This window comes from Corythoichthys intestinalis, chromosome 12 (genome assembly GCF_030265065.1).
Source record: "Corythoichthys intestinalis isolate RoL2023-P3 chromosome 12, ASM3026506v1, whole genome shotgun sequence".
Lineage (NCBI taxonomy): Eukaryota > Metazoa > Chordata > Actinopteri > Syngnathiformes > Syngnathidae > Corythoichthys > Corythoichthys intestinalis.
In genome coordinates, this window is record NC_080406.1 from 26,339,940 (window position 1) to 26,354,011 (window position 14,072).

General features: G+C 40.5%; 1 protein-coding gene across 4 annotated transcripts in view; it reads left to right on the plus strand.

The window, feature by feature from the left end:
* Positions 1-14,072, plus strand: part of osbpl6 (oxysterol binding protein-like 6) — a 68,263-nt gene that overhangs the window by 14,576 nt on the left and 39,615 nt on the right. For 3 of the 4 annotated variants that reach the window (XM_057853274.1, XM_057853275.1, XM_057853273.1), the window contains exons 2-9: positions 752-769; positions 831-953; positions 9,892-10,014; positions 10,328-10,381; positions 11,579-11,692; positions 11,780-11,950; positions 12,610-12,745; positions 12,875-12,978. In XM_057853274.1, coding sequence (XP_057709257.1) covers positions 752-769; positions 831-953; positions 9,892-10,014; positions 10,328-10,381; positions 11,579-11,692; positions 11,780-11,950; positions 12,610-12,745; positions 12,875-12,978 — 843 coding nt within the window. Of the gene's footprint in view, positions 1-751; positions 954-9,891; positions 10,015-10,327; positions 10,382-11,578; positions 11,693-11,779; positions 11,951-12,609; positions 12,746-12,874; positions 12,979-14,072 lie in introns of all 4 variants that reach the window. The other variant, XM_057853276.1, reaches the window with a different exon arrangement.

The following is a 14,072-nucleotide window of genomic DNA, read 5'->3' on the forward strand; positions in this document are numbered from 1 at the left end:
TTTTCATTGTGACATAATTTGCTTAAAAGTTTAAAATATGCGAGTGAATTATTGTTTAAAGTCGTTTTTTGTTGTTGTTTTTTTAACGAAATATGAGACATCAATTAATGATTCTAAGCTAAAAACGAAAGACCGTTAAAATAATAAATATAACCAGTTCAGGGTGTCCCCTGCCTACTGCCCGTTGTTAGCTGGGATAGGCTCCAGCACCTCCGCGACCCTCGTGAGGAATAAGCGGCATGGAAAATGAATGAATGAATGAATTAATTACCTTTGTTTTATGGCTGGCTTGAAACAAAAGCGGTTGTGCGACGTCTGTAAATGGGGGTTTTCAGGGTATAATGGACCCTAACCCTAAATTAAAAATAGTTCAGGGGCTTAATGCGCCATGAATCTGCTATGGCAGCATATAGACATATTGTTCTATCAAACACAACAGTTGTTTTTTAGCTTAAAATAAATCAATTTATTTTAAAGAGTAGTGCAAGAGCAGAAACTGCATTTTCAGTCTTGTCTGTGTTTTCCGCCATTTTGTGCCTGAGTTATATTGAATACAAAAATACGAAGCAGATAGGCGACGAAACAAATAGACTAAACAAATGTGTTACTTCAATAAAATCTCCAGGTTACAGTCATAACAAAGACTGACCAGGATGGAATAAAAACATGGCACCAGTAGTCAAAAATACAAGCACTGCATATTTTTTACAAGACAGTACTGTTATCAACTCTCTGACTTTTTATGTTTCAGATGACGAGCAATCATCAGGTAACCAGCTAATCTGCAGAGCCTGCTGCCTTGAACCATGTCTCACTCTCAGCACTCACAGCGAGGCGCCCACGGCCGCGCCATGAGCTCAGAAGAGAGGAGCTCTGTGATGGTCAACAAGACCTCCACACCAGTGCACAAGAGCGCTTCATCTTCATCCTCGTCCCAGCGCGACAGCCGGCAGGTACAAAATCTTACAGGGCTCAAAAACCACTGCAGTTCCAATTTTAATTAAAAGGGGATGTGAAGTGTATTACAGCCCATTCCAATGCTCTCTTTAGACATCGTTCCTTTTTAGCTTCTGGTATCATTGGGGCAGACGTAAGGCCATCAGCATTTAAAGGCTTAGGCTTTGCAGTTTGTAAGCCTATCATTCCCTTGCCCACAGCTTGCCAATTGACATGGGAGCAATGGGAAAAATTGCTGAGGAGCAGAAGCTTTACAGCTGTCACACTGCTCCTATTCATGGTGCAATTTGCGCTATCTACGTCAAGTTTCTTGAAACAGAATCTGTCCTGCCTGTTACTACTACCCATTGATGACAAATCAAACTTCTGGAGCAGTCGTTTATGCAAAACCAATTCAGCGCTGTCAACAATAGGAATCATTTCCTTACAAAAACTGCAAAGACTGAGCTGGCAAATGTTAAAAGCCTCTTGTGTGACCAAATAGTACCTTAAAAAATAAACAGGCAGTGTGTAGTGACTTTTTGGACACCACCATTTATTGAACTCATTTACCTGTGATATTTTAAAATGCATGTGACACGAAAAAGCATGTTTATTTCATAATACACGCGGTATTTTATGCTCCTGAATGATATGGACCGCTTGGATGTGTGTGGAAGCGATGGCTATATCTTTTTAGTTTTTTTAATCCCGCGCCATGAAAATGAGTGACTTCTGGCTTCGGTCTTGCATTGAGGAGGAGGGCGCGGTGACGTGTACGGGTGAAGGCGTCCTCTTCAGTATACAGCCGTACTGTTGTGTATGAGGACTAAGGATTCAGCTGATTTTTCAGATTAATACGTTTATTTTTCGCATCACGCCAGCCAAACGGCTGCAGAAAAATCTTGCTGTATGAGGGAGAGGCGTGTGCGCCTTTTTGGAGTTTCAAAAGGTTCCCATTCACCGTGGATATTGGCCAAAACAAGCCCTACTACTGTGGGACCATTGGACTTATGAGGAAGTGAGTAAACATCTTGTTTTGTATTATGTCAAATACGAATACAGCGATTACAACGTAAACACTACAAACCTTCTTTAAATAAAGGACTACTTACGTTTGATCATTGATAGGCATGTAAAAAGCTCTCCTCATGCACATTAGCTGCACAACAACTGTAGCCGCCCTCCTTCGGGGAACGAGCTGTAAATTGCTCTCTGCCGGGTGGTTTGCCGATCCGCGAAGACAAACGACAACCCAGTCGTCATGTCAAATAATCCGGGCTAGTTATTTGTGATTTTCCGCTTCAAAGACTTTGAAACATCACTCGGTTCGGGTTAGCATGTCAGCTAGCTGTCACGCCTCTTGGTTTGTTTACATTCTCCGAAGCTGGGGAAGGGAAATGACATATGCCCGATTTAGGTGTCATAAAATATCGTTCGGGAGGTGCGACAGTAAAGGTGAAGTCGACAGTTTTGACCATTATGGAGTAATTTTGCCATGTCATCCTGAATAAGTGCATTTTTATTATTTCATATTCCATTTAGCACAAGACATGTTATTTGTCATAATCATGCCATTAATTTAGCAGTTGGGGAAAATACTTGGATAAAAAGAATATCCTGTAAAAATATTGACGTAAAGAGACAGAAACAATGACATTTTGCAGATCTCTTTGTCGCGTTTTCCTCGTTGTGAATAGTTCCGGCTCGACGGGCTGACTGGTCCGTCTCAAGACATTTATTTAGCTATTGGGGAAAATACTTGGATAAAAAGAATATCCTGTAAAAATATTGGAGTAGAGAGACTGAAACAATGACATTTTACGGCTCTCTTCGTCGAGTTTTCCTCGTTCTGAATAATTCCCCTTCAATGGGCTGTATAGTAAAACCGATGAGCCCAGTCTCCCGCTGACGTCATCCACCTGTTGGGGACCCTTGAGCCCTATAATGGTAGGTGTGGCTAACCGGCAGATTAAAAGACTAATTTCTCGTCATCTGCGCTTTGCTAAATTGTTGTATATAGTCGAATCGTCTCAAAATATGATTCTAATTCACATAATAATGCTACCCTAATTTTCGGACTATAAGCCGGCACTTTTTTCCCTCATTTTGAATCCTGCTGCTTATAGTCCAGTGGGGCTTATTTGATGATTTATTTGGGTTAATAGGTAACACTTTGTTTGACAGCGGCATCATAAGACTGTCATAAGAACGTCATAATTATGACATGACACGACACTATCATGGGCATTACTGAATTATTATGACAGATGTCAAAATGTGTCATGTTGCATATTATGTCACTAACTCCATTTATTTATGTCCATTTATGAAAATTTGCTGGATGACACTAACCGACATCTATTATAAGCATTCATTAATACCTCTGACAGTCTCATGTAATAATTAATGACAGTATTATGACACCACCATCCAAGAAAATGTTACCAAATACCATAACTAGCAATTAATGAAACAACGGGAACAGTAAATGAAGAAATAATTAGGACAGAACATGAATTTTGATTGTCTTTACATCTGTAGCGCCGCAATGCATGCTAGGAGGAATGTTGGATGACAACAGTGTTGACAGCAGGTGGCAGCAGAGGTTGACTGTCTCCCCCAAGGGAGCATAGATGGCCAAATGAAGATTTTTAAAACAATAAGGCTTTGCACCGGATTGGTTCAAAGCTTAATGGTGGTTCATTTGGTTTCATGACAGTCTTATGATGCAATTGTCAAATGAAGTGTTACCAGTTAATGTCTTTTGGTGTAAATATCCCATAATACAATGAGGACAACTGCGGCTTATAGTCCAGTGCGGGTTATCTATGAACAAATGCCGTTTTCATGTCAAATTTGGTGTCTGGCGGCTTATAGTCAGGTGCGCCTTATAGTCCAGAAATTACGGTATTTAAGACTTTTTTTCTCATGATGTATGCTCTTCCTGTGTGGAGTTTGCATGTTCTCCCCGTGCCTGCGTGGGTTTCCTCCGGGAACTCCGGTTTCCTCCCACATCCCAAAAACATGCATGGTAGGCTGATTGAACACTCTAAATTGTCCGTAGGTATGAGTGTGTGCGTGAATGGTTGTGCGTCTCCTTGTGCCCTGCGATTGGCTGGCAACCAGATCAGGGTGTCCCCTGCCTACTGCCCATAGATAGCTGGGATAGGCTCCGGCACCTCCGCGACCCTCGTGAGGAAAAGCGGCATGGAAAATGAATGAATGAATGAATGTATGCTCTTTAAGGTAGTGCATTGGTGCGCTACGAGTCACAACTTTCAACCAACCTTCAGACTTTCAGGATTTGTTGTGCTGCCAAAGATAGAACCCCATTATTCTTTAGCGATAATATCAAAGGTCAAATCTGATCAAATTTTGAAGCTCTATAGGAAGAAAACCATTTTTTCTGCCCCGAATTCATTTTGCCACTGCAGAAACAAGAGTGAAAGTGGAAGCTATGACATCACCACTTTCCTATTGCTGCTAGGTTCTGAATGTTTTATGAGAGAACTGGTCGAGGCATGGTGCTCTTGTGGCACACTGTGGTATGCTGTGTGGAAGCCAGTGTTCTCGTCAGAGTGCTCTAAGGGGGAAAGGAGTTGGTTTGATGAGAGTCGGTGTCTGTTCGGAAGCACATAGTTTAATCCTTAATGCCGGGTAATGCAGACAGTTTAAACATCCTTCTCTCCTCTTCAGTGTGTCTTAATGGTTCTTGATAACAATATACCGTATTCCCAGGTGAAAGGGTGAAGTTTTCCATTATACAGCATCCACATTTTTCTATTAATCTCTTCAGTTATCATTACAGAAAAACAGAAATCATTAAAATCTACAAAATAGTGTTGGAGAGTTCCTCGAGTCAGTCCATGTAGTAAATCATTTATCCAGCTAAACGTTTATGTACATTTTTTCCTTAGATTTGTCACTTTTTGTTGTGACTCGACAACAAAATGTTGAAAAAAAACCAACACCATATTACATCTGTAAATTCTGAGCATGACATGACAACATACGTATTTGCATTGGAAGAATGCTTGGAATAATGGTGCTATTTCGTTCTATGCACCATGATGCGGCACAGAAGACATAAGAAAGGGTTAGTTCGGCTGTGCCTCAGTTTTTTGTTGAAAATTGATAGCTTGTCGTTTTCTTGATAGCCTACATTTTCAAATCAATACTTGACACGTTCCCTTTTTGCTGACAGCTACTGCTCACTTTGAAGGCCCTGCAAAGAGCAATCAAGTACCACTCCAGTGAGCACTAGTTTGTTCATATTTGAACAGTTTTTCGGTGTGTAAAATAACTTCTTAATTATGAGAAAGACATACGGTGACAGAGACAATAATTTCAGCATCTCCTTATCTGTAACTTTGTGTTCCTATTCTATAACCACTTTCTACTGTCTTTTGTGCTGCTTTGACGTGCATAAAGGCTGCATTGTTCTCTGACAAGGAGAGGATTTTGGGGCTCTGTAACACCCGTTCGAATTGAATTGTGTAGAATTTTTTAAATGTCTTGAGCATAGGCGGAGTTTGACTTTTGTGGCAGGGGGGCACAACATGTTGATGACCCTGTACTAGAATATTTATAATAATAAGTTGAAAATGAGCGTTTTTTTGTTTCCCATCATTGTTGAGGGGAATTCTAAATCAGGCTGCTTAGGACAGCTATATATTTCGCCAAGATCGTCATCCATTGAATACGGTACGCCCGCCTGTGTCGTGCCAATGTAGTTACCCCCGTCAAAGATTGTATCCCCTGGGCGGAGCCACTGCGCTGCACTGATTTGCTTGATTTCCAAGTTTTGGTGATGTAATTATCCACGAGGTTGTAAAACAATGCCCTCTGTCGTATAACGTAGCATATGTACCGAACGTAAAAAAAGGCAGTGTTTTACTGTTTTACTTGTAGGATGACCTATAACTGTTATTACTGTAATTCAAGTCCAGTATGGAGTTTCTACACTTTAATAAACATCAATGTCCAAAATATATAACTGTGGTTCTTTTCTGGCTTCAATTAATTGTTTAAGTCGACATAACTCATAACTAATGTGTGTGTGTGTGTGCGCTCCCGCAGCCAGGGGATCCAATTTTTGACGGGGGTAACGACATTGGCAAGACACCAGTGGTGGCTCTGTTGTACAATTAATGTCTTTAGCAGGGCAAATTGAAACTCCGCTCACCATTTTGGCGGTGCTCTCTGGCGTTTTATGGTCCACATTTTCAATCCTTGATTCTTGCTCAGTAGTTGTTGTCGCTTTTGAAAGCTTAGGTTTGAAAAAATTATGTACATCCATCTTGCCTCTTCGGTCCTGTGGTTTTTGCAAAGCAAAGCAAATGACCATCTAAGGTGCTAGTCATATGATCTGTTCGAAAAATAATTTTGACCCATTATAAAAATAACTTTTTTTGTTCATTTCATTCATTTTTGTTTTATTGCTTTAAAAATTTATAGACAATATTGTACCGGAAAACTCTTTATTTTAAAATCATATATAGGAGTGTCAATTACATGCAATGACACTTTTCGGCCACCATAGGGGGTTGGGGGGGTAATGCCCAATCCCCCCGGCCGCCCCTTAAACTCTGTGTATGGTCTTGAGTAATTCTCATTGGTTTTCCCTCAGACTCAGGAATAATATGTGCTCCACTGTAGGCGTCGTAGAAGCAGATGTGTGCACGTGAAAGCCATCAAAAGTGGGACGCTGCACTGATATTTATAGTGCTGATTTAGCCTAACATGTCCAGAAGGAGTGCTTGTCCTTGCTCAGTGAGAGTGTTATTGTAATAGTTTGATTTATTGCAGGGATAAACACATTTACGATACTCTCTGAGGGTTATGAATGAAAAGAATGGATTCTGTTTCAACACCAGTCACAAAATATTGTTTCTCACAAAAATATATCATCAAGCAGACGAAAGACAGGGGACTACGCTATTGACATCTTAGTAAAGCAGACTCGGTCACTCATTTAGGTTTAAATTATTCTGCAGTAAGATTAATAAAAGTGAACAGAGTGCAGGAAATCAAATTGTCTTTGTTCATTTATGCTTTCAGGGTCAAAGAACTGTAAAGCTAAGCAAGGAGGCTACTTCGCTGTCTGCTCTGGAAACTGTCGAAATTTGTAGTGTGACCGCAGAGCCATTGAGCTGAGCTCTTTAGTATGTCCACTCATGCATCCCTTGAATGACCTTTTGTCATACACTCATCTCTGGGGCTTTCCTTGAGGGGGTCACCTTGGTACAACAGTCTTCCAACCAGTCGTCACACTTCAGGCACAATGTGACACAAAATGTAAGAAAAACAACTACAAAGTACAATTTTTTAGTTTCATTGTTGGCCAGATGATCAACCAGCCAGTTGCTTTGTTCAGTGTGCAATAGACCAAATTTGGAGAATACTTGAAGTTTGGATTTTGAATATACAGTGCCCTCCATAATTATTGGCACCCCTGGTTAAGATGTGTTTTTTAGCTTCTATATACATACCGTGTGCTTTGGTCAGATGAGACCAAGATTGAGCTTTTTGGAACCAAACACTCTAAGTGGGTCTGGCGTGCCACGAAAGATGTGCATGCTGAAAAGCACCTCATACCCACTGTGAAGTATGGGGGTGGTCAGTGATGCTGTGGGGCTGTTTCGCTTCCAAAGGCCCTGGGAACCTTGTTAGGGTACATGGCATCATAAATGCTTTGAAATACCAGGACATTTTAAATCAAAATCTGTTGCCCTCTGCCCGAAAGCTGAAGATGGGTCGTCACTGGGTCTTTCAGCAAGACAATGACCCTAAACATATGGCCAAATCTACACAGAAATGGTTCACCAGACACAAAATCAAGCTCCTCCCATGGCCATCTCAGTTCCCAGACCTTGTTTTGTTGGCAAAAGGGGGTTGTACAAAGTATTAACACCAGGGGTGCTAATAATTGTGACACACATTATTTGAAGTCAAATAATTATTTCTTTATGTGGGATTTTCCCCCCACTGAATAAATGCACTTGTATTGAAGGTTGGGTTTTTCTCTTTTTTTCCATTAAGGTCCCATATTATTTGAATTTTTAAAAAAATTATTAGAAGCTAAAAAACACATCTTAACCAGGGGTGCCAATAATTATGGAGGGCACTGTATCTTTTGTGAACCCTGTACTCTTGTGTGTGAATGTAACTCACAAGCAGTGTAGTAAAGGTTTTCGAGAGGGTGGACCTTCAATGTCTGAAGCTGTAAAGCAAGAACATATCGATCCTTTTATATCTCATAACACATTGGACTCTAGAATCCACTTCCTTTTTTTATTGCTTCGAATCTTGATGTACGAAATTGTCATCCTCAGGAGTTTAAAGCCACTGAGAAGGGTGGTCTCAGAAGACACGTGACCTCATTAACAAACAGATCTGATCAGCTCATCTTTTGGTTAAGCAAGCTGTTGTCTCTTTTTCTGAAATGTTTTGCAAACCGATGCCAGGCGTACTCAAATTTGCACCCTGAAGGTCACATAAACCTCAGCAGCAAAGAGTTGCAATATGAATATATTATAACTGATTCAACACTTACGCAATGTAGGTTTCCTGAATGATAATCACATTTAACCTTAAAGGGATCCAAAATTAGAAAGCCTTGTAGTTCTTACTTAGTTACTATGAGTTAAAACAAAAATTGATATTAAAACCCCCCTTGATGTTTTCGTTTTTATACAATTTGTAAAATTAGTTCAACTAGTTTGTCGCTATTGTTGTTGACGTTGCAGGGTGGTGACGTCACTGGGTTACACTGCCAGGCTTCCAGAGTATGAATCTAGTGACATAAACATGTCGTCTGTTCAGCCTTTTCAATTTGAACCCGAGAGGAACATTAATGAGCCTGAAAGCACTGTCGATATTTCACAAAACGACCAGCAAAAGTAAAATGAACAGGAAAGACGGGATGAGACGAGTCGAGAGTAGGAAAAAAATGGTGTTCTGCCAAAATGTCCTACACCGGCGAAACGTTCTACAAGAGGCAAATTTGACACCCAAAGTACTAACGTGTGCTTCCAGCTTGTTTTGTTTAGATGCATACAGATAGAACATATTAAAGATAACTTAAGAAAATACTTAAACATAGTAATATCAAATAAGAGTGATTTATTTATGCTATGTGACTAATGTGGTCAACAGATCAACAATCTGCTTTAAAGCTACCACAAGAAAACACAATGCTTAAAAGTATGAGAGGGAAACACATGCAAAAAGTATTTTGAGGCAATTAAAAGGTAATAAAAGACTCAATAAAAACAAAATAGTAAGTACTCGCAGCTTTTAACTGATGTGCGCATGTGTTGGACGTCTCGCCGCATAGAAGGAATTGCAGAACACCAGTAGTGTTCGTCTAGTGACAATCTAAGTGATCACCCCGAGCGTCCATTGCGCGCATAAAATATGGCACACTCCGTATTATTATATTATTATTATTTTATTATAGATATTATAGATTTTTAAATCAATGGCAATATTTTATGTGTTTCTGAAAACATATTTCGTAAAAGAGAACAATTGTGGCTTATTAGACCCTACATATCTTTAAGTCCTAAGTTCCCTTTAAGTGCCATCCCCAAAATCAAAGTCGGGACTATCCACTTGATGCCCTTCCCTCTGGGCAGTGGGGTTATACACGACCCTGCCTGACCTTCCCTTAGCTTTGCTCTAGAGACGTCACTTTGATTTACAGACCCACTATAGGCAAGAAGAGCATAGTCAGGAGGAAGCTAATGGAGGGGAAATACTCGGAGCACATGAGGGATGTGATGAAGGCAGCATAAACATTACGCAAGAGAGACAAATGAAGGGTTTCCTCCATTAGACGGTGGGCAGGAGAGTCCCCCCCCCCCCAACATGTACATGTCGTTTTTCTCTTTTCCTTCTGGAGGAACGAACAGATCAGTTCTGACACTGCATCGTTTTGTTCTACTTCAGGAGACAGACAGCTGGGAAATCATCGAGGGGCTGAAAATCGGTCAGAGCAACGTCCAGAGGCCAGATAAACACGAAGGGTTTATGCTGAAGAAGCGAAAATGGCCTCTGAAAGGCTGGCACAAGGTGGGCCTCATTGGCAGCTTTTGTCCCTAGACAAAAAAACACTTTCAAGGAGCATCTTGTAAGTCTCAGATTGGAATAATTGCTGCGCCAAAAAGATAGCTCTTCAGTCCACATTCAGCTATTATGTATTATTTGAGTTGATTCCAAATAAGTCCCAAGCCATCACACCAGCACACAATGCACCATTTTAAAAGCAACACATTTGAATTAAAGTTATTGCAGCTGCAAACACAATTCCTCACATGGGATTCATGGTCAGATTTTTTCCTATTGTTTTTTATTAACTAACATATAGTTGTTTTTTCCTCTGCAGCGATTTTTTGTTTTGGACAATGGTATCCTGAAGTACTCCAAGTCCCCCATTGATGTAAGTAACCCTGACTCAAACCCCCAGGCACAAGCTGGCTAGCCTGGCAATAATGACTCAGCTGTAATGTTTGCAGCAAGAGTTGCAGTGTTTGATTTGCTTTCGCTTTGCATGTTATACCAAAATGGAAGCGCCTTGATAAACTGTAGTGATCAGTGTTGTTAATTTTACTTTAAAAAAGTAATTAATTACAGTTACAAATTACTTCTCCCAAAAAGTAATTGCGTTAGTAACTCAGTTACCTGAATGTAAGAGTAATTAGTTACTTGGCAAATTAACTGGTGATCATTTTCATGTTTTTTTTTTTTCCTCAAAAACCCAAAAAACAAAAACAGGTCACACAATGTGAAGTTTAAAGGTTTTTTTTGGGACAATTGGCCTTAGCCCAATTCTTTACCCTAAATTTAACTAGACACAGGGGTATTGCGGATATTGCGATAACTAGACAGTAACCTTTGCTATGTGTGGAAGTCATTTAATGTTGTGAATCAACCATTAAAGTTGTTAAAATTGCTCCTGTTATTGCATTAGTTCCCTTCTGTCTACTTTTGACATGTGTAAGTTTAAAACGATTTCATCATTTAAAGATAGATTTAAGTCAAGATTTTGCCGATTTAGGATTATTTTAGATAAAAAGTTACTTAGGTTCGCTAGGAAGGTTCTCTACAACATGGCCTTGCTGAGAGGTTTACTGCTTTAACGTGGCGGCTGTTTACTAACGCATCTATTTCTTTTATTATACATGTTGCTAATGCAGCCGTGTCTGTCATTTGCATCTAGTTCTGTATATATGTGAGATCTACCGAAGCATCATGTGGGCGTAGTTTGTAGGCTATCGGCTACAGTCAGGTATTATTGGAGCCACCTAGCATAGTAGCATCGCGTTTGCAACGGCGTCACCCTTCCTTGCCTCCTCCCCACTCCTGCTCTGCTATCTCTTCTCCTTTCTCACTTTTCTCGCGTCAGTCAACCAACATAGTAACACACGCCTTTCCCGCCTCAGTAACGGTAACGGCGTTGCCAAGATGAGAAAAGTAATTAATTAGATTACTTGCTACTGAAGAAAATAACGCCATTAGTAACGCCGTTATATTCTAACACCGTTATTAACAACACTGGTAGTGGTAAATCCGTAATGAAGACTACGAATCTTACGATGCACAAAATAGACTTGTCACCTTTGAATTAACGTGTCAGATCCAGAAAGGCAAACTGCATGGCAGCATCGACGTAGGCCTCTCTGTGATGTCCATCAAAAAGAAGGCTCGTCGTATTGACCTGGACACTGAGGAGCATATCTATCACCTCAAGGTAACACAGCTAATATTGTCATTTCAGTATTTACTTTCCCGTTAAGCGGACAACCAGAATCAAATAAATGTTCATGTTACTTCTTAGGTCAAACCGCAAGAAATTTTTGACGCATGGGTGTCCAAGTTGCGACATCATCGTCTTTACCGACAAAACGAGATCGTACGATCTCCTCGGGACGCCTCTATGCGGTTGTTCCCCCCATCAGTGGTTGCAGAGTCGCCACAAACTGCTTCAAATATTGGACATGACGCCAAGGTATATCACTTGAGACAGAAACTACAGCAAATTGTTCGCAGAAAGTCTTAATCGTAGAGTGAATAGTCTGCCTCTTTGTTAAAAGGTCATCCTGGTCTTTGCACAGTGATCAGCTCAATGTCTAATGGCTGTGAATATGTGGTCGATTAGTATCTATTACTGTAATGGTACTTGACAGGTAAAATGAATCTGAGCATTAGGATAAAGGGGTCATTTTTCTGTCTGGCGTCTAGATACATTGTGTTCTGCCTCCCTTATCAATGAAAACAGTCTACATTAAAAACTAATTCTATTGAAGGTGCCAGTATGTTAGACAGTATGTCTAAAACAGACCATTACATCCAATACTCAAAACCAAAAAGAAAGGAACTCCCTGATGTAGTTAGAAAACACTCCATTACCTCCTACTATCATCCATAATTACATTTTTCTCATGCCTTCAGACGCAATTTCAGATAATGAACATTCATGCATCTGCTCAATTAGTTTGTCAAAACAAAACCAGTCAGCAGAATTAATGTTTTTCTTAAAGTTACACCTCACTTCTAAACTAAACAACTTCTAATGAAAGTGGAAATGTGACAGAACATTTTTATTTTTGGAGATGCTTTTCTCTAAATTGTTTTTCTTCCAACACCAACCCTTGTATCCCTCTAAAGCAATCTAAACCGTGTGGGTTGCCATGGCAAACACCAGTCCCTACCAGCAGCAGCCTGCCTGTCTCCTACAGCAACGGTCAAAGCAAGGTGGCTGCTTGGCTGCAGGAATCCGAAGAGATGGACAAATGTGCAGAAGGTGTGTTCTGTTGACTCTATTAATGCCAGGGGCATCCACATGTCCTAAAAATATCCTCAAAATGTTGTCCAGAAATGATCCCTGATAATGATTTCATGGTAATTAGAATCTTAACATGAATCATTTCAGATCTTGCAAGATGCCAGTCCAACCTGACCGAGTTGAGTGGTCTGTTGCAGAGTTTGGAGATTCTACAGAGGACTCAATCGGCACCCAACTTTGCAGATATACAGGTTGAAAACAGAGAATATTTACAGTGCCTTGCAAAAGTATTCGGCCCCCTTGAATCTTGCAACCTTTCGCCACATTTCAGGCTTCAAACATAAAGATATGAAATTTAATTTTTTTGTCAAGAATCAACAACAAGTGGGACACAATCGTGAAGTGGAACAACATTTATTGGATAATTTAAACTTTTTTAACAAATAAAAAACTGAAAAGTGGGGCGTGCAATATTATTCGGCCCCTTTACTTTCAGTGCAGCAAACTCACTCCAGAAGTTCAGTGAGGATCTCTGAATGATCCAATGTTGTCCTAAATGACCGATGATGATAAATAGAATCCACCTGTGTGTAATCAAGTCTCCGTATAAATGCACCTGCTCTGTGATAGTCTCAGGGTTCTGTTTAAAGTGCAGAGAGCATTATGAAAACCAAGGAACACAACAGGCAGGTCCGAGATACTGTTGTGGAGAAGTTTAAAGCCGGATTTGGATACAAAAAGATTTCCCAAGCTTTAAACATCTCAAGGAGCACTGTGCAAGCCATCATATTGAAATGGAAGGAGCATCAGACCACCGCAAATCTACCAAGACCCGGCCGTCCTTCCAAACTTTCTTCTCAAACAAGGAGAACACTGATCAGAGATGCAGCCAAGAGGCCCATGATCACTCTGGATGAACTGCAGAGATCTACAGCTGAGGTGGGAGAGTCTGTCCATAGGACAACAATCAGTCGTACACTGCACAAATCTGGCCTTTATGGAAGAGTGGCAAGAAGAAAGCCATTTCTCAAAGATATCCAAAAAAAGTCTCGTTTAAAGTTTGCCACAAGCCACCTGGGAGACACACCAAACATGTGGAAGAAGGTGCTCTGGTCAGATGAAACCAAAATTTAACTTTTTGGCTACAATGCAAAACGATATGTTTGGCGTAAAAGCAACACAGCTCATCACCCTGAACACACCATCCCCACTGTCAAACATGGTGGTGGCAGCATCATGGTTTGGGCCTGCTTTTCTTCAGCAGGGACAGGGAAGATGGTTAAAATTGACGGGAAGATGGATGCAGCCAAATACAGGAACATTCTGGAAGAAAACCTGTTGGTAT